This window comes from Callionymus lyra, chromosome 18 (genome assembly GCF_982586985.1).
Source record: "Callionymus lyra chromosome 18, fCalLyr1.hap1.1, whole genome shotgun sequence".
NCBI lineage: Eukaryota > Metazoa > Chordata > Actinopteri > Syngnathiformes > Callionymidae > Callionymus > Callionymus lyra.
The window spans coordinates 8,340,863-8,364,726 of NC_141835.1; the positions used below are offsets into that span (position 1 = coordinate 8,340,863).

Sequence of the window (23,864 nt, forward strand, 5' to 3'; positions counted from 1 at the left end):
ATGAGGAGAAGCAATAGTGGGCTGTGATTAAAGCTACATCTTGAAAACACCAAAATGACTTTGTATTGTTTCCTGTTTGTGTAATAAAAACAAATGGCTACAAAAGAACGTTTTCTTCTTGTTCCTGATTGCGTTGATGAACCTCTCGCTCATCATCCGACTTTAAAGTCGACTTTCATGGCTCTGGTGACTCATGGAATCCTGAAAGTAGCAGAACCGGACCTGAATATCAGCGAGAATTATCTCAGCACTTAAGCCAAAAAAACTCATCCTGAAAACTTTCCTTCAGCACCAGATCTGCTCCGCGGATGGAACGTCGTGAGACTTTCCAGAGTCCATATCTGCTCAATCTCTCTGGAATTATTCCCTCCTGGAAAACTCGGATTAATCATTAAAAGCTGATGGGATGAAAGCGGCGTGAAGGAGACAGACACGCAGACTGGAAAACTTTGTTTTCACACTCCCCACGTCTTGTTCGCTGACAACATTGTTGGCCGTTCACATAAATAAAGGGATTCAAAGCACAAACCTGGAGGACGAGGACCCGTCAATCAAAGTGTCAGGAATTCCTGGCCTTGACTTTGAATCCGTTTAGCGACCGACTTATATCGGTTTTCTGTTCCCCGACTGTTTTCAGAAGACGGAGCCAGAAGCGACATCAAGAGGATCCTTTAAGTGACGGGCTTTACGGTCTCGGATATTTAGCGTCTCGGCTAACGACTCGACTCTGCTTTAGCTTTTCCGACCGCAGGGTTTTACTGCCGTTTTCCCGCCAAGAAATGTGGACGCTAAATGCTAGCATTTCTGACAAGTTGAATATTTTTGCTTTAATATTATAGAAATAACGTTTAAACAAGCTAATTTTTGGGAATATTATCTGTTATTTAGCCTTTAGCATGTTAGCATTTCTGCTAGCATAACGTTTGTTACCTTAACTTTTCCTTGCATCTGTTTCTTATTCTCATTAACTGTTATTACAACACCTAAATGCCATGGAATGTCATTTCCAGTGACATATTATCTTATTTTTAAAGGAAGAAGCTCACTCAGCTACGTATGTCTTTCACCATACAATTAATTTGACACGTTAGCATTCGCTTAACTAATGTTTATTGAACTAGAGTAGTTGGTATTGGGATCAATTCTGTATTAATCAGTTAGCATTGTTGAGCTAATGGCTACATATACAAAAAATGCTGAGGAGTTTTGTTAATTTCCCCAAAAAATGAATGTACAAGTCTTATATTAAGAATATGATTTATGCCTGTCTCACAGTGTTAAATTCACATACACCCGTAAAAGCTTTACTCAAATTACGGATCAACTAACATGTCCAAATTACTCAAACCCTTGCAGGAGACGAGGTCTTAAGCAGGCAATTTCCCACGCAATTTGATTCAAGCCTCTGTAAACCCATGACAAAAAATAAATAGAAACTTTTTTTTCATCTTAAATGTAACATGAAGATGATTTCAGCAAAATGCTATATTGGCTTGCTAAGCTAATGGCTAACACTGCTAGCTGCCCTCATTCTGAGGTGAAGTTTACTAACTTGGTATGACTTTCACAATAAAATAACTTTTAAACGTTAAGATTTCATTAACAGTTTTTTTTTGTTCGTAATAAGAGTTAATATAAGTGTATGTGTTGGTATTCTGCTTAACAATAGATCTAATCTATACTGTATTTAAAATAATATATACATATTTTTTCATGAGATAGCATAATTGAGCTAATGGCTACATATACAAAATAGGTGTTAAGAAAATGAACAATGGCATTTTTATATTATTTTTTGTTAATTTTACACAGAATTAAATGTACAATTTTAATAACACATCCAACCACGTAATGCTTGCGTTTTCCCCGTGGATTACTCAAACCCTTGCAGGAGACAAGTTCTTAAGCAGGCAAGTAACCGTAGAATTTGAGCGAACCTGACCAACCGTTAACAAAAAATAAATGGATTCTTTTTTTCAAGCTTTAATGTAACATGAAGTAGATTTCAACAAAATGCTATATTTGCTTGCTAAGCTAATGGCTAACACTGCCCACAGAGTTGGATCCCAAAATACTGGATATTAATAGGGATTTATGCCTGTGATGGCCAAATATTTCCTTGAGAAGAACAAAGAAAAACAGTGGACCGACAACATTTTCAGTAGTTTTATTGAAAAATGCCTCTTCTGTTTCAGAAATAAATAAGAAAATAAGGCTGTGTGGAATTCACAACATGTGCAGTTCAAACATGAGAAAAGCATTTCCACTTTCTTGCAACCGAATCCAACTGCGGTGACCTAAGAATACTCAGTAAATATACAACATGCAATTCCACATCTGGTAGAAAAGAAAAAAAAAAAATCTTACAATCAATCGGCTTTTTTTTTTTATTACAAACAGGGGGTTGAAGTTTAACTAGTTGAAGGTTCCTCTCGTGGTAGTGCATTAAAAGGATAGAAACTGGCAGTTATTATACAAGCAGACAGAATCAAGCACACAGGTTTGCTCAATTGTTCTCCAAAAAAAATATATAGATATAACCAAGGTGTCAAACCCATATAAGTACTTTTTTTTTTTTTCCTCCCCTCCCCCACCCAAAAAAATGGCTATCCCTTCATCCTATGGTTGAGGCTCTCCGAACATTGTGGCTATGAGCGTAGCGATCTCTGTCTCCGCTGGTTTCGGGACTGAATGGCCTCAAACTCTGCTGCCGGCTCCACGGGTATAGACACTACGTCGGGTTCGGGCTGGAAGCGGCCGGCTAGAAAATATCCGGGATGGCCAATTAAAAAACTTTGCACAATTTTTAAATTATATTGCACTCTGGACTTCTTCTTTTTTTTTTTTTTTATAAAATAAAAATAAAAAAAAACGCCCTGTGTCAGCACGAAAAAAAATGATAAAATAAAAACATCCTGCTTTGAATAATATATATATATATAAAAGATAGTGGAAACTTTCAGATGCTGTCTGGACAATGTTAGATATGAAATATAATAATCAGATGCTACGAGGAAAAGACAACATTTAGCACCATTTGGATGGACAACAAAACACGACATGCTTCAGTCTTTGTAAACAGAGGTTATGTTGGTGGTAAGTAAGCAGAGGGTTACGAGGCACAAGCTCAGTACAGATGTTATTTCGAGTCAAAAAAATACATCATTTACAAGGCACACATTAGTTTATATACACCTCCACGTTCAGCTTTGGTTAGTAGGTGTTTGTATCGCTGGGGTTTTTGTTTTTTTTTATTGTCGGAACATGCTCCTTCCTCTGCAGGAATGTCTTTTATTTTCCCTCCTCTACGGTTTGTAGATGCAAACAGACCAGCAGGTTGCCATCACTGTAGTTTGTAGCTGTGAGATGATGTTAGTCCACTCCAATCTGTTTTTGTTTCTTTTGTCTTGTTTTTTGTTTTTTTAACGTTCATTAGTTATGTCCATGATGTTTGTGCCCCACAGCAAAAGGGCTTTAGAGGGTTTATTAACCTGGAAATAGGCCAAAGAAGGAGTGAGTATTTTGACAGCAACACAGTCACTGCAACAATATTCATTGATCACATGGGTGGGCATGCTGGTATGTGCGACGCGTGGAGACGCTGGAGAGGATTTTTCGATGCTTTCCCCTCCTTTAATACAAGTCGAGGAAGTCGAGATAACTTTTCATATTCAGTCACTTATATCAACTGTTGGTTTGTGGTCCAATCATGTGACTAATCGTCTATAAAGAGTCATACTTGAGTCAGTTTGATTCTTCCACGGTTGATACGGGGGTCGTAAAGTGATCTTATTGGATGTAAAACTACAACATTTATTATTAGCTACAATGGTGTGAATAGGCACATTTTTTTATTCTGCTTTTTAACAATTAACATGTAAATATTTACATATTAACGTATATTATTTTTATTTTTTTTGTTGCAATTCAACTCCTGGCCGCAGCTTAATGAATCTTGGAAGATCCCGGGGATGACTGAGGACGAGAGGATACAGTCGACTCCAGCAGCTTTTAAAAGCTGATGTTTGGACATATTTTGGTTTCAAAACAAATGAAAGCGATTACGACTTTGAGTCTGTAAATTCTGCAACACCAGAGTCAAGTACTCGACAATACTACAAATATATCCTTGTTACTACACTATGACTATATATGGTATCTTTGCCCTTGTATCGTGATGCGTATCATATCGCCAGATATTTGACCCTACACTCCTTCAGTGACCAGCTTGTTTTGGTTGAGTTGTCAATATAATGTGGCCTCCTGGTTTTATAGTATTGTGCGATTTGTGGATCTTGTGGTTTTCTACTTTGTAAAAAAAAAAAACGCTAATTACTCATAGCATTATAAATCCTTTTAAAAGTTTTTTTTTTTTTTACATATGATGGAGTGAAAATACTTTTATATGGACTTTAATTTGAAATTATACATAAAGAGATATAAACATATATCGTTATTGAGCACATCCTACCACAGGCTATTTTTGTTCTTTTAATTTTCCCGCCAAGAAATGTGGACGCTATATGCTAGCATATATGTAAAGCTGTTTACCATTTTTTTTTAAATAATGGTAGAGAACAAAGTACAAAACCCAAATATAAATTTCTCAAGAGGGTTATTGTTAACCCCTTAGGGTGTTCTGATAAATTAGCATGTTAGCAAATAGTTGTTAAAGATTTGGTATAAATCAAACATGCTAAATTTAACAATTTAGAATAAATTAAAATTAGGGTTTATAATTTTATTATTTTATTTAACTTTTCATTATTTATCTATGGTTGATTAAATTGTATATGTCAATCACCATATAAAGGTTGATTAAGAACACTAACTTGCAAATTGTTGTATTTCTCTGCCACCCCTAAGTAGCTGGGATAAACTTGCACATGAATGCAACCCTGACGAGGGAATAAGTGGTAGAAAATAAATGAAAAACTACCTTAAGTGGCTTTATCATATTATATTTGTATAGTTTAATTATATATATTTCTTTAAAGTATTTATTAACTGTGTGGTTCCTTCGTCTGCTGCTCTACACCGAGTGACAAGATGATGAAATATTTGCCTCAGGCCCAACCTATGACCTCCATTGTTTAAAAAACACGACTAATGACGGGGGTCAGATCTAAGGGATTGAAGTAGGCTTGAGTGGGCTGTCAATCATCTCCACACGTCGTTCAAAGAGTTGTGGGTGCGAATCCAGGGTGAGTCGTGTGCAATCACTTAGTGTGTCTCATGCAGGTCCGTGGTCGGTGCCGACTGCTTACCTGTGTATCCTTGGCCGTTGTAAGGGATGCCCACGCACTGGGAGGAGTCGCAGTATCCAGGGGGGCCCGGTGGTCCGCGTACCCCGGAGGTACCCTGGCGACCGGGAGGGCCGCGAGACCCGGAGGAGCCGGAGGGACCTGGGGGTCCTGACCTGGACTCTCCTGCAGGCCCTGAGGAGTGGAAGGTAGTGTGAGAATGAATGCCTGACAATCTGTGGTCGCTGTGTTGGTTTTTAAACGTTACAATATCTCAATTACGATGCTCGATCAAATACTGTGGCCCTGTACCCCCCCCACCCCCCCCACACACACACACACTCTCCCTTCCTCCCCCCCCATCCTCTTCTCACCACTAGTCTTGATGTCTAGACAGTGAAAACTCTGGATGGAATTTTTTCCCCTCTCTTAAGTGAGCCCATATGTGTTGTCAATGAAGGCTCATTGTACAACAATCTGATTCTCTAACACAAACACACACTCACACACACACACACACACTGACACACGCACGCAGCAGCGACTTCCTCTCGGCGCTCTCTCGTTTCTCACTTCATTTGACAAACACAAGTGCGTTCAGTGTTTGCCGTATGTTCGTCACACAGGAGAAACGTTCCGGCCGGTTCCAACGGAAAGATGGTTTCGTTAACGAGCTGTCAATCATCATCATTTTCGGTCCGGCGGAAAAATTCGGTGGTTGAACTTCTAACTTTATTTGTCACATGAATCGACAAACCGTGAAGATTTATTATCCGTGTTTAATCAATGCTTTGGCGCTCACCTGAGAGCATGGTAGATTTCCTAACTCAACTTTTATTAGCTTTTCACAATAAAGGTTACATCAAAAGTTGGAAAATAAAAACGCTAAAGGGGTGCCACAAAACAACCAGTTGTTCGTAAAAACCCTAAAAGAAAGTCACTGCTTGAGTTATTTCCCATCTTAAAAAAGTTTTAAAAGTTGGGAAAAGTAGTTTTTAACTTAGAAATGTTTTAAATTAGTTAAACTTCCCTGTAGTAAATATTGTGAATTGTAATGTAAACTTGATTTTAATCTTACAAAAATAAAAATGCATTATTTCCAGGGGTATGAATTAAAAATAATAATAAAATACCTATACAACAAGATTAAAAAAATATTTATCTTTTTGAATGACATGCTTTTTTTTTTTTTTTTTAATAATTTAAATAGTTTATTTTTACCAACTGCTCAAAATAAAATAAAATAGATTTAAATGAGTTTTATTTAAAGGTTTAACTGTCTGGAATATTAAGTAAATCTAGCTGACATTATGATCTTTCCAAAAGCTGTCTTCCTCCGACATGTGATTATAGGAAAATTGCAATACATCTTAATGTTGAAACATAATAAAAGCAAATTAAATTGCGTTAAAAAAAATTTTTTAAACAAATTGGTCATAATCTGGGAGGGTCGTGTGTTGATGGAGGAGAATTGTCGTGTTATAATGCAGTTTAAGAGGATTAATTTCTAAAATATTTTCAGGGACCAGACTTAAAAAATATCATTGCATGATTCCTGATGTTTATGCAACAAGATGGTCCCATGTAGAGTTTTTGTGTAAAGTCTACGATATGAAATAAAAACATTCTAGGAAATATATATTCTTAAGCATGAAGCTTGACAGGTCTGAGAAGACTTTCTTAAATTGTAAAGATAATATCTTCTCAGGATTGTTTTCAGTGAACATCATATCTCAATAAGTCAAATCTTTTTTCCACCGGTGCGTCTCAAATCCTGCTGAGCTGCTCATCGTACACGCGATAAAACTCTTTGGAATCAGCTCCGATCACAGGCGTCGGAGCGAAAAGGTATATTTTGACTTCTTGCTGAAATGCTGTTTTAATCAGACAAATGGGAATACTCCGCGTCCCGGAGAGTTCGACGGAAAGGCTATGAAAACATCTCCGGGGCCTGAGCTGGAATTCGGTCTATGAGGACGGGCGGCAGTAGGAGCCGGAGCCAGAGATGCTTTTAGGAAAGTATTTGTTTGAAGTTACCTGGTGGCCCAGTTACACCTCTCTGTCCTCTGATCCCGGTGCCTGGAGATCCTCGCTCTCCCTTCTCTCCTGGCATTCCTGCGTAAACAAGGACAGGAAATCAGCCTGACAGCGTGATTTTGAAAATGGATGTGACAGCGGAGGTCTGCACCAGCTAACGCAGTTATGGCGTCAGTGTTATCGTGACCTCGTCCGCTAACGTTTGGGGGCCCTGTTAAGGTTTCGATGGCAGGCATCACGCTTCCCCACCTCTTTCTCCTTGATTTCCAGGTTGTCCCGGGGTGCCCGGGAATCCGTTCCTGCCGGTCTGTCCCGGCTCTCCGCGTGTTCCGGGCTCTCCGGGTGGTCCTGCTGGTCCTGCTGGTCCAGGGGAGTTGCTTCTATATCCTGAGGGAAGCTGGTTGAGCATGTGGTCGAATCGGCTCATCTGACCTGGAGAAAAAAGGTCAAGAGGAGACCCTCAGTGCTGCTCCGGGACGTTGTGCAACCAAAGCGACTTACTGTTGACGAGTTGTTCGCAGACTTGTCTGGCGATGGTGCGCATCATGTTCTGGGACGCTATGTCTCCCTGTAGGACGGAGTTGTGGATCATTAGGAGGTGTATAATCCACAGGACTGGCATTTGACGTGGAACATTCGAATGAATCCATTGAGGAGTTGCGACTTGGACCCGTCAACCGTTGGCTAATGAAAGTAACTCTCCTCAATTATCACTTGTCAGAGACTTGATCCAAGATGCTAATGGTAGCTCAATCTTTCTCTCCCTGCAACACGACTCACACTAAGGGTAGTTGACAGCAGGACCAGTTAGAAGTGCTATTGAGGTCGACTCCGGTTCATGCTGTCTTTTTACCCTCGTTTCAGTGAGAAAAGTAAATCTGTAATGACGGCTTCTTTTGTCAACATGGAGCCATGACTATAGACACCTTTCTTGACTTGTAAATTAAGGGACATTTAACCCAAAATACCCTCATTTTCTACTCACCCTCTCTCTCGTAATATGTACCCATAGTGTTTCCTGTATGTTTAGCATGTTAGCACTTTAGCGAACGAGCCTAAAATATAAACTTGTTTAATTCCTTTCAGAACAATTTCTCACGGTGACGCTTCAATACAAGATGGACGTCACAGACGAGCAGTATGGAGGTATTTGGATGTTTTTAAGTGTCTATTTGGACGAAGATGAAGACAACTGAGCTCCAGTTGCTACATTAAAATTGTCTTACATTTTTGTCTTTAATTCTAAAAATGAACAGATTACTCTGAATATAATCCCAACCTTTAGTTGATAGAAGGGTGAGTACAAAATGAGTAAAGTTTGAATTTTGGGTGAACTATCGCTTTAAATTCAGCAAGCTCAATGCTTTCACAACTACCCTTCAAATACAGTCAAAGTAGAAAAATAATTATTGTTCTTCGCAAGCAAACTTATAGACTGACAATATTAAGCATTAATGAAAAAAAACAACCTTAGTTTAAGAAAAATTGGAAATAAATGGAATCGAAATACATTTTTAAATTCCATTCTCAGATATTTATACCAATTTTAGGAGTATTTGCTTATTTCTTGGGCTCAAAAGATTGTGTAAATCACGTCTTGACTTTTGATGATTATTCCTTATCATGGTTTCAGTAACTGGAGGTGCCCCTTCGGGTCATCGTGCTTATTGACTCGCAAGTCAAACCTGCCAAATATTGGGAAACCAAATACTCATACTTTCACTGAGCTTCAAGTCAATACCTGACTTGGTCATGAAGGCCTAGTTTCTGGACAAGGACTTGGGTAAATCACATCTCGGATAAACTGATAAGATTGGACTTGACAACCAGTTGATGGCTTTGACTGTTGCACTTTTGACGAATTAAATAATCCACATTCTTAGCTTCCAATTGTAGGTCAACGCTCGAATGAGACACAAGCTAGTTGACACCTTTTCTAGGACTTGTTGCGGCTCGAGTCTGGTCTAAATGCCAATAGAAATTCATCGACTTCTTTATGTAAGATACTATAAGCTATCACGATGCTAACAGACAAGTATTGTCAGTGATCATTTGAGAGAAGACTGTTGGCTCTATAACCATTCATTAGAATATATTATGATTTAATGTTTTATGGCTAACGGACAAGTGACTCCACAGATGAACAAAGGAATACACACCCTCTCTCCTTTCTCGCCTTTGAGGCCAACAGGTCCCTGTAACAGAGAGCAGGACGTTTAGCGAGATCTTCTCGGAAAAAACAAAGTTGCGTCCTCCATACGTACGGCGTTCCCTGGTTCTCCTTGCTTGCCGGTTTTCCCGGTGATTCCTGGCACACCTGGATTTCCAGGACTTCCCTGCGACGGAGAGAAAACAGGCCTTTATCTTGAGTTATTCATCACCAAACATAATTGCGGCGTTTAACTCCTGCCCTCCCCCTTTTAACTGTTGCATAACAAGGTTCCTGGTTGATGCTTTGACATCTGCAGGCATTTGGGGGGGGGTGTATGTGGTTGCCAAAACGGGGGATGGAAACACACACGTGCATCAACACAACTGCTAATAGCTCCTGGAGCATGAGGACGGTACAGTGCATGGGAAGGATGCTGGCAAGTTTCCCACTGGCACTCTGGTTATGATCCGCAGACCACAAAGAGGATGAAAATGAGCTCCATACGCAGCATATGAGGGGCCTGAGGACCACAATCTACTATTTTCACGTGCCGTTCCAGCGGAGCGCAACTGTCGGGGGGCCGGTAATCGTCGGAGATATATCGGGATACAAATCCCGCTCCGAGGAATATTTATTTGACTCTTTGATGGGCAATACAGAAGCAGAAGCGAACTCACCATGGGCCCCGACGGGCCTCGAGGTCCAGATGGTCCCTCCTTTCCTGGTGGCCCCTGTGTAGAATCAACATACAATCATGCGTTTGTTACAACGCGGCGGGGAAGCGGTCCATGCAATACATCAGTGTCAAGCTTCTCCACGTTGGTAGCGGTTTAATTATTTTGGCTGACACAAGTGAGAACAGACAGTGAAGAAACTTCGCAAAACACTTTGGCTCCCGCTCGGAGTCTCTCACAGGTGATGATGTAAGCAATGTACATTAAGCAGACGAGGCATCTTACCCTCACTCCACTGGGTCCGACCGGGCCCAGAGGACCACGTTGTCCCTGAGAGCCCTGAGAAATGAGAAGAGAAAAAAACTTCTTCAGAACAAAGAAACAACAAATCTTGGATTCTAAGATCACCACACGGATTAAAGTTGAGATAAAATATGATTTGCTGTGGTTTTAATTCAACCACAATATTCCCTGTTATCTATAAAAACATTTCCAAAAAATAGATCTCGGTTGTTTTTTTTAATGGAAGCAAATCTAAGCTAAACGATTGTTTTGATTCTCACTTTCATTCCCAAACAAACACGAGACACTGAAGTTCTACTGTTACACAAAGACCTACAAGGACAGAGTCATGCTGCCAAACTGAACTATCATATCCACCAGGAAAGAAAAGATCCATTGTACGCCCCTCTGTTGTAGTGTTAAATAAATCTTGCGGTGCGTTTACGTTATCTAACTCTTCTTCGTTTGTTTGTTTTTGATTCTTGTGGCGTGCTCTTGAGCAAACAATGAGGTCGACAAAAGTATTTATACCTTTCACGACAAACATTCAACACAGGTCACCGGGGTGTGTGTTTGTGCTTGTTTTAGAAACCTTAAAAAATGTGTTAAAATAACACGAGGAAACACTGAGATGAAACTTTATACTGTTTTCAATATTTACAGTGACTTTCGTAGCTCGACGTGTTTTTAGCTTTTTTGAAACGGTTCCTGATCTTAATAAGAATTTAATTTACTAAATAAACTGTCGAATAATGAACATTGAGAAAAAGACATTGTCTATCTATCATTTTAACTTTAAAAAAGAATAGTTTTTTATCTATTTTTGCAGCTCAAAAATTTCATCAGCGCTCCCTCTTTGTCTCACTCCCTCTCAGTGAACACATCTCTGGAGCATCATCAGGTATTTTTCCTTATCTGTATTTTTCCTTATCTATCCCATTCACATGGGTCAAAGGTCGGTCACTTGCACAAAGAAACGGCAAATCAATACGATGCTAAAAGCTCCGAAAGGTTAACCGCGCCACGTGACTTTAATTGTTTTGTTTACGGCTAGCAATCGAGTTGAGGCTTGGCAGAGCGTCGCAAACGTCAAGATTTTTTTCCTGACTGATTCAATTTCATTTTCTAAAGGTCAATCGAAACCAAAGAAATGGACTTGACCTGAATCCAAAAATGGTTTTCCATTAAAAAAAAAAAAAAAAAAAGCGAACTATTTCTGTTTTCATCGAACTCCCTTGAACTGGGAGAAGGCAGTGATGCACTCTGGGAAAAGCGAGAAATCAAGAGGTCATAATTTAAAAAGCTGAAAGGCGAGAAGTTTCTCCAGAGTCGGTCGGAGCTTCAAATCCAGAGAAAACATATTCCATTCCCTCCCCCCCCCACCCCTCGCGTAACACCAGTCGACGCTTCATAATCATTTAAGTGCATCACATTGTCAATCATCTGTCTGAGTTGAGGAGGGGGGTTGGGGGGTTGGGGGGTGGGGGGTCCCTGAGGAATGTTTGGTTAAACCTCCTCCTCCGAGTGTGGTTTCGATTTTGCTGCGTGGACTGAATCCAGCCTGCAGTAGCAACGCTTCTGTCTGTTGATACTCTCGCGTTTCCTTTTCATAAACCACAAAATGAGAGGAACAAACTTACAGACACACCAGGCAGACCCGGGTCTCCACGGTCTCCCTTTTGTCCGGGGCGACCCTGAAATGGCAGGAGGAAAGTTTAGACAATGCTCTGATAAATGTTCTATTTAAAAAAAAAAAAAAATTTATAACCACTTACAGGCTCTCCAGGGAGTGACAGTCCGTTGGGTCCCTGCGGGCCGGGAAGTCCCATTGGTCCTGGAAGACCAGGTTCTCCTCGTGAACCCGTTGAACCCTAGACCAGAAGATGTAGAAAGATGAGGGAGTTAAAGGCATGAAAATAATTTAATTTAAGGATCGGAAAAGATTCCGGCAGCTGATACTTTTGATCTGACAGTGAGTCCAGTAATCTACGGTTCACCATTCACATCATAGAAGCTCATATTCCTGTCAGACTCTCCTGCTTTGTGTCTGGCTCATCTGCTGAGTCTAAAACCAAATAACTTTGAAGGCATTTGAAAGGTTATGAGATGAATTAAGCCCATGTTTCATCAGGGACATCGTGTTCCCAGACTCTTATGATGTCTATAAATGGATGTGACATCAGGCCATGGTATGACAACTCCAAAGACCCAAAAATGGCAATCAAATCATTGTCTATGGAGTCATGACAAACCAATCCATCCAATAAAAATGCAAAAAAGTTTGAGAACTTACACCGGGACCTGTATCGCCTCTATCACCGCGTGGTCCCTTGGAGCCTGGGCCTCCCTGGAAAAGACGGAAATGCACAGGAAAACCTTTAAAATCCTCACTGGGAATAATGATGAGGATACCAAGATACAACAAATACACAGACTCTTCACACTTTTTACTACGCCAACATTTCATCGTTACTCTTGTCATCCCTCTTCAAAAGAAGAAGAAGAAAATACAGCCCTCCTGGTGAGGCTTCACCGTAGCACTGTCATTAGTCAGGCATGGGAATACCATCATCGTCAAAACATGTCCGAGGTCTGAGAAAGGCATTTTAAGTTAGAGGAAGACTGGGACCAATGTGCTTACCGAAGGTCCGGGTGGCCCCTGAGGACCGATGCTATCCTGCGTGCATGTGCAGGAGTGAGGGAGGGCTGGGCATTTAGTTTCTTCTCTCTGGAAAGAAGAATTACAAATAAGGATAAACAATTGGAACAGCAGATGCTCTGGTTGAGTAAGTACATAAAAAACGAAAAAAAAAAAGAGCGATCAAACGGCGTCCTTTAAAAAAGTTGAGGTTTAAAAGCTCAATTTTAAGATCAATTTGGGTCCAATTATAGTTGCAAAAGTGAATAAATATTCATTTTAAATATCTTTGAATGGTAGTTTTTCCATTTGGATTAGCTTAAAGTGCTGCTAGTTGAGGCACAAATCACACTTGAACATGAACTTTGCTTTTAAAGGGAAGAACTTAATGTTCCTCAAATCATTTGAGACACATATTTTAAGTGTAAAAGAAGCCAGATATTCTTATTCACAATATTTATCAAAAGTTTCGAGCACCAGACGGAATAATGTGTTACAGTGTTGGGTAGGAAAAGAGAGAAAAACTCTTTTCAGTAAACGTTCTCTGGCCAAGAGCTCTTTCATTTGCCTCAATTGGACCCCTTCTTTTTTATGAATGCAGGCAGGGGTTCGTGATGTAATGGTAGCTTTTGGAAATGAATTGTGACTCAGAGGTGCAATTATCCGTAATGGGATTTGATCATCGCTGCATAAAGTATGTGATCCAAATTAGGGATGAATTGCGATTCACTGAAATGAGCGTTTATCTGTAATTTGGCCCCCCCAAAATTAAATCTAGTCCCATTTGTCTCAGTGGCTTTTTATTAAAAGGCTCTATTTTTTCGAGGAAATATGAGTGATTCAGGGATAAACAGAGAGTTCTGGGGTCGTCGCGAGGGCATTCACGATCCAGCTGCAGCAGCGTGTCCTTATCCCAGTCAATTTATAAATCACCGAAGTGAAGACTAATGAACGTAATTAGTGAAATCCGAGGAAACACAAATGCTCGTTTCTTTGGATTCGGAAAAAAGACTCTTACTGTGGATGGGAGGTCGCAGCATTTGTCCCGGCTGATCCAGCTCAAGCTGCAGACGATATCGAACATCTGGAGTTGGAACTGGAGAGAACAATAGTTTGTCACATTCTTGAGGAGCAGACGACCCTCCGGACTTAAAAACGTGGTTATTAATCCATGCAAAAAAAGTCGTCAGTGGTTGGCACTCACTGTCGCCGACTGCCTCCTGTTGCTGCCGCCGGTCTTGACCATCTTCCCGAGCACCTCGTATCCGTCCAGGGAAATGTTGTTGGCCTCCTTGATGGGCTTCTCGGCCACCTCCTGACAGTCGATGTTCAGCTTGACTTTCTCAGGCGAGACGGTGATGTGGAGCTGGCGGAGGGAGAGGGAGATGATTAACAAAGACTCAAGAAAAACATATATCTTAAGTAGCTTTTATAGTCATTTAGGAAAAGCAATCATCAGGAATGCTATTAGGAAGCTTACAACCTCAATGAAAATGTTTTAGTGGCTTATAAAGTTGTTTAAAGCATGTTTAGTTCATTCAATTCCAGATTCTACGGAATGCTAAATGGAATAAAAGACATCTCCTAAAAAAAATAAAAGCCTATGATCGTGTAAAAAGAAAGAGTCTTTGTGTCTAGCATGGCCGAATGATGAGTGTTTGTTAAAGACGTGGGTTTGACAATCTGGAAAATAAGTGTTTTTCAAATGCTAGGGGTTGTGGTCGTCACGACCGTGCGAAAATCATGTCTGTTTATGAACCATGAGTCAACTCCGTGTTAGGATGAGACTCTCGTTCCATTTTTGGTCGTTTTTTGGACTTTATTTATACGTTTATTAAACGATCGCATGGCAACACAAGTCGAATGATAACCGACCACGGATGATTTATCACACAGACTTCTTTCCTTTTTTTTTACAGCAAATAACGAAGATTTTCATCCACAAATAATTCAATAAAATATCAGAAAAGTATCGCATTTAGGAGCTTCTAATGCTCAACTGAGGTTTAATCCTGCGCTTTCTTCTCCCCACATTCGATTCTTAATATTTTGCTTGGAACGATTGAAATCCGTTGCAGATTTCCGGACTTATTTCCACTCCGAAAAAATCTGTCTTGAATATGTGGCTTAAACTCCCAATAAATTGATATAATGAATTCCAGTTTCTTTGTGAAATCTCTCGTCCAAGCTACTGTCAAAACCTATATTCGGTGCCGACGTTTACGAACCTTTTAATGAAGTTTTTTTAGCTCCAAAAACACACATGCCAAAATATCAAGTTAGTCAAGTCAACTATTTGAACAGGAAAGGTCAATTAATTGAAACAACAATGTGTTCTTCGAGTGGGGGAAGATCCTAATAGCCTTATTCATAACCAATGAAAAGAAAAAAAGGAGTTTTTGAACCAAGAAAGAAGGTCTTCATTACTTATTGAAGATTTTGACCAACAGTTTCTGGCCTCTCGCTCAGCTATTGTTTGGGTTGGCTTTAGATGTTCAAGCGTTGCTGTCATTCTGGGGGTTTTGTTCTGCGGGAAATATCTTGTACGCAACAATATTAAGAGAGTATAATTCACAGCTGTCAAAGTCGATCACGGAAAATGTTGTTGCCGGAGTCGCACCCGGAACAAAAACATGGTTTATCGCACATGTCTGAAGCTGGAACTTTTTAAAGAGTCACGATATCTGTCAGTCTTTGGGGTATTAGATGATAAATTGAGTATAAAGAGATACTTAAGAGACACTTTTCTCTCTTTTTAAGTGCAAACAATCGTCATCGTCTCTCAACAACTTCTCTTTTTCTCTGTGAAAACAAGTTTTTTCACAGATTCATTTGATAATATTTAAAATAACCATTTTATAGTAGCTTTAATTTCATGATAGGGTTTGTAATTCGGCAAAAAATATCATCTTATATATATATATTTGAACCCTTAACCCGTGTTCCTTCACGGTCAATGTGACCCGAAGGCCAGAAAACAAATGTAATTCTTTTATCCCTTGTGTTGTCTCTGGGTCAAAGTGAACCACTTACTGGTTTCTATAGATACACATGCAGTGGTGGAGGTTGTGTGGTGTTTTCGGGCCTCCGGGTCAACTTGACCCTGAGATAACTCAAGGGTTACGCTCTTGTCAGCCATATAAAATGGGGCCACATTAGGCCCCTGGGCCTTGAGTTTGAAAAATATGGTTTAAATGTATTACAAGTTTGTATATTTTGGCTCAGCTAGTCATATAGCCTATAGCTTTGAGTTTGACCCTCAGTTAAACAAAGCTGAAAGACAAAGTGTCACAAGTTTCCTGCTCAACATCTTGAAACGATATGTGCCATCAAAAGCGCCGAATCCCCCCGCCCCCCCACCCACCGCCCTCTTTCTTCATCAATGCTGATTTTCCTTTGCCTGACCGACATACAAGCTTTCTTTATGTCAGAAAATGTAACTTACCATTCCTCTCCACAAAAACCAAAAAACCTACCACAAGCCCTGGCCAAAGCTCTTTGGCAACCGATCACTAAATTACAGTCGACTTCTCTTGGCGGCGGCACAAACTATCCTGGTGACCACAGAAAGAGTGGGTTGTTGTATATCTCACGACGCTGGCGTGGATTTATTACAGCATGAGCCCCGGAGGGCTTTACTGAAACAACTCTGGATGATCAAGAGGAAAGTCAAATCACGAGTGGATGTTACCTCACTGACCAATCAAGAAAAAGCCATGAAACACTTCAGACAGTGGAAAATAAGGCTTTGAAAAACGAGCCTCAAAGGTCCAGAACTCCAGCTCTCACATATTGGAGGAAGCTGGTCATGTTACAGGACAATTCAATAATTTTCACACTGTATGATTTGATCAGGTTTTGAGATAAGATCTGTTGATACAAGAATCACAGAGACTGGATTTCAACCAGATAGTGAGTTTATATTTCTCGCTCGTCGCTCATAAGTGGTGAAATTAATTTGCTAATGAAAAGATGTTTATCTTCTTCGTAAAAGGAGATCCATGACGGGAACAGTGGAATGTTTTCGCAAGAGATAGTTAAACGCATGATTTTATGAATTCAGAAAGAAGTTTTCTCCGTCCACAATTGGCGCTTGTTAAAGTGCTCTTCATCTGTTTCACATAAAAGTCAGTTTAAAAGTGTTCAAGCTTTCACGGAACACTGCAGGGACGGAGACACCCAATGAATAGACATTTAGCTTTTGTCGTCAAGTATTTGTTCTTCCGTGATCCGTGGAAGAGGGGCACAAACGTGGGCAGAAGGCCTACATGAAAATTCAAATATGTCCAATTTTGATGACATTTGAACCTGATAACAACCTAAGTAGTAGGGCTGCGTGTAGGCAAGAATGTGAAGACGTGTATCACGATACACGTGTGACAATACTATATATAGAGGTACTTGAAAGACTTTTTCTGGCTTTTACAACAAAGACGTGAGCAAATACTTTCTCTAATCAAATGTTAAAGCGCTTGTAGGACAGTGCTTCTTAAAATATTGACAAAAATGTAAACTTATATTAATAATAATGTGCATTTACAGTAAAAAAAAAACAAAAAAAACCTGGAGCAACAAGTAATATCCAGTATCTGTCTGTGTTTCATTATTTAACTTTAAACTTAGTTTAAATGAGTCCAAGCATCAGCTTTAAAAGCTGCTGGACCCCTGATGTATCCTTTTTTTTTTTCACTCATTGCTGCCATTTCACCGGTTTTGTTACTTTGACACGGAGGAAATGACGAATGTCGTCAACTAGTGGCTGCAAGTTTAATTGCAGCACAACAAATTAATAAACCCTTTAAATATTGGAGTGTTAATTGTACAATTAAACATCGAATGACTGTCTTTTATACTCGCACTATTAAAATATCAATAAAATAACTTTGAATTAAAATAAAATGTTATTTCGAAGGTAAAATAAATTTTAAAAAAATCCACACAGTGCTATTAAATATGGAGAAGTGAGATTTATAGAATTTTAGCAATTTTAAAGGGGCACAAACCAAGGAATACAATTCCCTGTTAATTCATATATGTCAAATTAAACATTTAATACATATCTAAAAATATTACTTTTCACAGTTTCAGCTCTTCTTGTCAATTGTAAGAGCCCATAAAAAACTTTCTCTCTTACTCCTCTTTCTTGGGTTGATTTCCTTTTATACATTTAAATCTTGATAGATTTATTTGTCATTCCTATGTTTGTGATTCTGTTTAAATAATTTCTAAAGCCTATACACCCAACTTACCTGGGTCCTTACCATGTATTCCCGCCAATATAATGCATTTTTATGCTTTCTTTGTTTTTCAAACTGAGGAAACCAAATAAAACAATTGATTCAGTTAAAAAACAATGTGACAATAGTCAAGATTATTATTTTAAATGAACTGGATCCACAACAATGTGTGATTATCTCCACATATTTATCTTTGTGATCACCTGTAAAATTCTATTTAGTTTAAGGATAAAACTATAGAGTTTGGTGAAGCTGAATAAAATAATACTGATTATTCCATCAACAGCTGCATCATTCGAGATGAAGCCTTTTTCCTGCCACTGGACCTCAGCAACTGTCATGAAGCCATTAGTCGCCCACTTCTGAAGCCTCACACAATGACTGGCTTTGACTCCACTTCCGTCGACACGACTCGGAGCACAAGAGATGCCGGTATGACTTATGGAAAAATGTGGTTTTTACTCAGGCTGGCCGGAAAGTTGTCTACGTACTCCCGCCCTTTCAAAATGTGGGAGAGGAGGGGGGGTGCGGGGGGGTTCCCTGGTGGGTCACTGCATGGCTAGCATCTGCGAAAGTCTTCTCTGAGAGCTTTCCCACATGTCCCACCAGAAGTAGACCATGACCTCACCAGCCTGGGTCACCTTTTTTTATGAACTGGCCCGAAGAGAATCGCTGGATGTACGAGAGCCATGTTTCTCAGTGAAACCGCGAAATTTCTCTCTAGCAACTTGGTTTTAGGTTTTCGAAAAATGTTGTTTTTTTTTTTTTTCAAAGTCATTACATTCACCAATAAAGGTTAGAGGGCAGCATTACGGGACAAAGTGTCGGGTGAAACCACGGACGTGTCGACTCGCACCACATGCCACTAACTCAGCAGAAATAAGCAGCTAGGTATACCACCGGCTTATGGAACACCGAAGCCTCGCGCCACAGACCAGCCACCCAAGTCAGACGAGAGTCTCCACCGAGCCCACAGACTAACAGCCGGACTCTTGTTGAACGTCCTGACTCGGGTCCAACGAGGGTCATTTTTTAAAAAAGACACCCCGTGATTAGCTGTGTCGATACAAAACCATGAGATGACGTCGCTTAGATGTTGAGACCACAGACTTTCTAATAACTATAATTTCAGGACAACAGAGACGTGTGACGTCAGATTAGACTGCAATACAAGCGAAGGGATTGTCTTACTTATCTTAAGAAGAAAGTATGCTTTGCTCGGAAACAACGGCGGACACTGTTTGGAAAGGTTTTACAACGTAAACACGAGCTGCCTTTGATGCAGAGATCTTGGTCAAAGGTCGTTTCTAGTTAACAAGAAAATATATTCCCCCTGTGAGGAGGAAAACAATGGGAATGTTTATTATATGAAGACCTCTCCTATTTTTTGGTTGCACTGCACATTGGTCGTTTCAAATGTTCTGAACATATAAGGCAAAAAATCCGAAAATCTACCACAGGATGACTCACTGCCTTAGTGTCTTATCATTTTTAATATATTTGCACTTATTTTTGCATGTTTTTATAACATGATAAGAACTGTGAATATGACATGAAGAAGTTTAGGAATTTAATGCAATTTTTTAATTAAATAATTACACTTTTTGACTGTAATTTTCATTGTTTTGCCAACTAATAAGTGCCTTTTTAAGATATTTTAAAGATGGTTTGGTACTGACTGAGCAGCCTCTCTAGTCTAGTTATGGCTCTGAGTGAGACTCGCGTTAAAAACGTTAAAAATGTTGAACAACATGTCCCAACTTTGCTTTAATTTAAGTAAAATCACCACAACAAAAAGTCTCATACTGCATGAAAACGTATTCTTTTTTTTAGTTATTGTGAATGTGCTCTTGGTTTAGGTGGGGCACGGCAGGCTACAAAAACATCAGTTCTCTGTGCTCTCTGGTTTTGAATTGAATAAGTAAGATAAACCTTTATAGAGGCTTCAATCACAGATCTTTTACCAGATCCACCCATAGAATATTTTGACGAAGGATGTACTTAATATAAACACAACCTACCAGAAGCATCAAGACACAGGTGAGGATAAAAGGGAGACAAAAATGCACCAGTGATGGGTGTTTTCTATGTACTAATCTTCAAAATACAAAAAAAATAAGAGGTTTGTTTACTTTGTGGAAGCTTCCATGGAAAACCCGCTTGACTTGCTCCTCGTTGAAAGTGGCTTTCTGGATCTCTCCTCTGGTGTCCTTGTTGTAGAATGAGATTGTCTTGCTGGAAGCTGAAAAGAGAAAAAAAAAAAAAAAAGCTTTTGATGAATCGTCGTGTTATGATGCGATGGCACGCAAGGCGGAGACGGAACCAAAGAGAACACATGGTTGGCGAGGAGGAGGATCGGGATTCGAAGGGGATTTGGAGTGCGATCATAATTACCTGCATGCTTGTGCACGTGCGGATTTGTAAAAAGATACTTCATAACAACAACATCTGCGCCAGGATTAGAAGGAAGAACTCTTCCTAGTCATCAGCTGATCTTTGGAAAGTGAATACTTACGGTTGACGGTGACCCCGACCTCAGGGTTGTTGTTCTTGTTGGATATCTGCCAAATATCGAAGGCCTCGGCAGGTGTATCCGGCAGCAGACGCATGAGAAGGATGATGGTGTAAGATGGGGGAAGACCCTCCGGATGGACCTCCCTGTTGCAAAGCAACTGTCATGAGCTTCTGACAAAGATACAGTGTCCAGTCTATCGCACAGGCTGCAGGAAATAATTGCCAGCTTCCCCTCTGGCTTTGCAGAAATTGCTCACATATTGAAAGTATTTCAGGTCCCATTCTTTCTAATTTGGTTTGAAATGTTTCCACTTGGGCGCATTAAGGTAATGGCCAAGTCCATGCACACGAAATATATCTAATTATAAACATATTAACAAGGTACACAGAGGGGGGGGGGGAGGTTGGTTGCCCAATGGCACTTGACTCTGGGGTTACTCTCTGGCTTTAGATATGTGAAGAGGGAACACATGTTGGTCTGAATCTGGAATAGAGGCACATTTCCAAGAAGGAAAATGGGGGAAAAACCAAAAAAGGGAAAACAGAAAGTACTGGTCATTTTCTTTACCTATAATAACGGAGCCATTCAAAAGACTTCTATCACAGTAGTTGACATGTGTTACAACCGATGGTGTCAGAATCGCACGGTTTTCCCAAATTAACTGAGGAATCTTTCAAGACCAGGATTTAATTCTCTAATATAAATAAGTGGATGACTGAGGCAATATCTCACCGTTCTTACCCATCAAATTTCTATTTAGAACATTTCCACATATACTCTAAGCCAACATCCACATTGCACTTTGACAGACATCCCTGGGCTCTTACTTGGTGGGCTGATTGATGAAGGCGTCCTTGTGCAGCCTGTAAGCGATGAAGCTGTTGAAAGATCCCGGTTCCATCGACACGCCGTTCATGCCGGCAAACGTGCGATCCGTGATGTTGAAGGACTCCAGCATCCGGAAACCTTTTGAGGATTGAAAACCCCAAGATCAGAGGAGGTACATCTGCATTAAAAAATGCCGGGAATGCATTGCACTTACCAGGAGTGGTGTATCCATCCATGTAGATCAGAGGGCAAGCTAGAAAAGACAACGTATCGTCAGCGTATTGAAAAACTGAGCAATGTCTACTTTTAAGATTTGTTTAAGTGCAGCTGTCCAGTTGTTTAAGGAGTATAACAGTCCAGTAATCTAACTTTGACAGAGGTTAAGCTGTTTGCTGGAACACAAGAAGACTGATATCCAGAACAGCAGCGTGTGTACATTCACAGCTCGGTTGTTATCACATATCATCTCGTGTTTCTCAAACATTTTCTCATTTTTGTTTGTCAGAAGCAATCCAAGAGTATAATCCTGCCGGTTCAGAGGTATAAGCGTGTTTGGATCAATCTCTTAATCGCATCCTTACTGGAAGTGGCTGTTTCGCAGATGAAAGTGATCAGATTGTCCTGGATCTTGGCGAAAGCGTCGTAGTCGTCCACCAGCAACACATGTCTCTCGCTGGGCTTGCTGCCGATGACTCTCAGCTCCGTCATGTCCACATCCGCCACTCCGACCACAAACACACTGTAGCCTGCGGGTGCGAAACACAAAACACACCGGGACTATTGTAAAGTGTCCAAGAAGACTGTTATTATAAGCCTATTAGGGCACCCGACACAAGTGATGGAGGGAGGATGAATATTCAGCAGAGTAATTCAAAACAGCACCACGGAAACGGTAGTCCAAATAACGGCCACATGAGAGTCATTAAAAGCTCCAAACATACCAGCATGTTGCAGCTTCTCAGCGCTCTTCTTGACATCGTCCTGCGAGCGTCCGTCTGTGACCACCACAAGTACTTTGGGTACATTCCTGCGCATTCCACTGTCGGAGGTGAAGACCTTCTCGTACACGTGTTTCAGGGCAATGCCTGTCGAGTGACAATGAACACGTTAATGTTTAACCATAGCCATGTCTTCCGTTGACTAAAGAAACTTAAATATTGTGTGCGTACCTGTCTTTGTGTTTCCGCCTCTGTAGCGGACATTCTGCAGGGCTGAAATCACGACGCCCTTGTCATGGTAGGTGTTCAGTTTGAACTCCGTTTTGGCGTCGTCGCTGAACTGCACGAATGAAACCTGTCGAGAAAAGCAAAGGGAGTGTGACCCATGGATGATGGTGATAAACGCTTGTAAAAAATAAAGCCGAGTTCTTACCTGCATTCCGGCGGGGCTGATGACATCGAACGCTCCGGTCATGCTGGTGACAAACTGGATGACCTTGGTGAAGCTCTCGTCTCCGATACTCCAGGAGCCGTCGATGAGGAAGACCAGGTCGGCCTTTGCGCCCTTGCAAGCTGGAGCGCAGGAACCACAGCATTAGTTATAAAGTTGTTATTTGCGAGGAGATGTTAAGGTTGTCCTCACCGTCCAATGCTGGAGGAACTGTTGCTGGTGCAGGAGGTACTGGTGGTTCTGTAGGTGTTTCAGTTGGTTTGACCACTGTTGAGGAGGAACATTAGGAAAACTTGAGCTTTGCATTGGTCTGTATATTCCCTTTTGACTCCTGAGAGGTCAATTAAGAACTTTAAAATGACTTTTTATTGACTTTTATTTAGATCTAATGGCTGTAGAATTGTAAGGAAATGGCAGTTATTCAACCCTTTTGTGTCCTTTAGATTCACTGATATCAATTGTAAGGAACAAAGCGTAATCTTACGTGTTCTCTCCTTGATGCTGACTCCAGGTCCTTCTAGGTTGGGAGTCTGGGTGTACACCGTGGCGTTGTAAAGAGTATCAGGGGTCAAGTTGTTAAAGCAGTGAGTGTTTTCTGAGCCCCTGACTGTGATCTCCTGAGGGTTGCCCTTGGACGCTGGGGTTAAAGGTAAGAACACACGGTCAGGACCTTGAGCGAAATGAAGATAGGATGGTATCATCACTCACCATCAATAGGATGGACTTTGAGTCTGTAAGAAGTGGCCGCCCGGTGTGGAGCCCAGCGGAGGCAGAAGGTGTTATAGTCAACATTGTATGTGGTCAAGTCGGTCACGTTCAGGTACACTGGTAGAAAGACATTGGTTAGTTTCTCTGAACCCTTGTATCCA

General features: G+C 40.5%; 1 protein-coding gene across 3 annotated transcripts in view; it reads right to left on the reverse strand.

Annotated features, from left to right (window-relative positions):
- Nucleotides 1-2,152: 2,152 nt before the first annotated feature.
- LOC148060375 (collagen alpha-1(XII) chain-like) overlaps nt 2,153-23,864 on the reverse strand; it is a 61,680-nt gene continuing 39,968 nt past the window's right edge. For 2 of the 3 annotated variants that reach the window (XM_087780317.1, XM_087780316.1), the window contains 26 exons: nt 23,704-23,820; nt 23,480-23,632; nt 23,188-23,262; nt 22,978-23,117; nt 22,776-22,899; nt 22,548-22,691; nt 22,188-22,352; nt 21,821-21,859; nt 21,606-21,744; nt 20,779-20,921; nt 20,396-20,505; nt 14,231-14,392; nt 14,045-14,122; nt 13,030-13,116; nt 12,682-12,735; nt 12,164-12,259; nt 12,029-12,082; nt 10,392-10,445; nt 10,110-10,163; nt 9,545-9,616; nt 9,440-9,475; nt 7,782-7,848; nt 7,530-7,712; nt 7,281-7,358; nt 5,268-5,438; nt 2,153-2,761 (listed from right to left, as the gene is read on the reverse strand). In XM_087780317.1, the coding sequence (XP_087636443.1) occupies nt 2,649-2,761; nt 5,268-5,438; nt 7,281-7,358; nt 7,530-7,712; nt 7,782-7,848; nt 9,440-9,475; nt 9,545-9,616; nt 10,110-10,163; nt 10,392-10,445; nt 12,029-12,082; nt 12,164-12,259; nt 12,682-12,735; nt 13,030-13,116; nt 14,045-14,122; nt 14,231-14,392; nt 20,396-20,505; nt 20,779-20,921; nt 21,606-21,744; nt 21,821-21,859; nt 22,188-22,352; nt 22,548-22,691; nt 22,776-22,899; nt 22,978-23,117; nt 23,188-23,262; nt 23,480-23,632; nt 23,704-23,820 (2,708 nt within the window). In that variant the 3' untranslated portion in view covers nt 2,153-2,648. Of the gene's footprint in view, nt 3,492-5,267; nt 5,439-7,280; nt 7,359-7,529; nt 7,713-7,781; nt 7,849-9,439; nt 9,476-9,544; nt 9,617-10,109; nt 10,164-10,391; nt 10,446-12,028; nt 12,083-12,163; nt 12,260-12,681; nt 12,736-13,029; nt 13,117-14,044; nt 14,123-14,230; nt 14,393-20,395; nt 20,506-20,778; nt 20,922-21,605; nt 21,745-21,820; nt 21,860-22,187; nt 22,353-22,547; nt 22,692-22,775; nt 22,900-22,977; nt 23,118-23,187; nt 23,263-23,479; nt 23,633-23,703; nt 23,821-23,864 lie in introns of all 3 variants that reach the window. The other variant, XM_087780318.1, reaches the window with a different exon arrangement.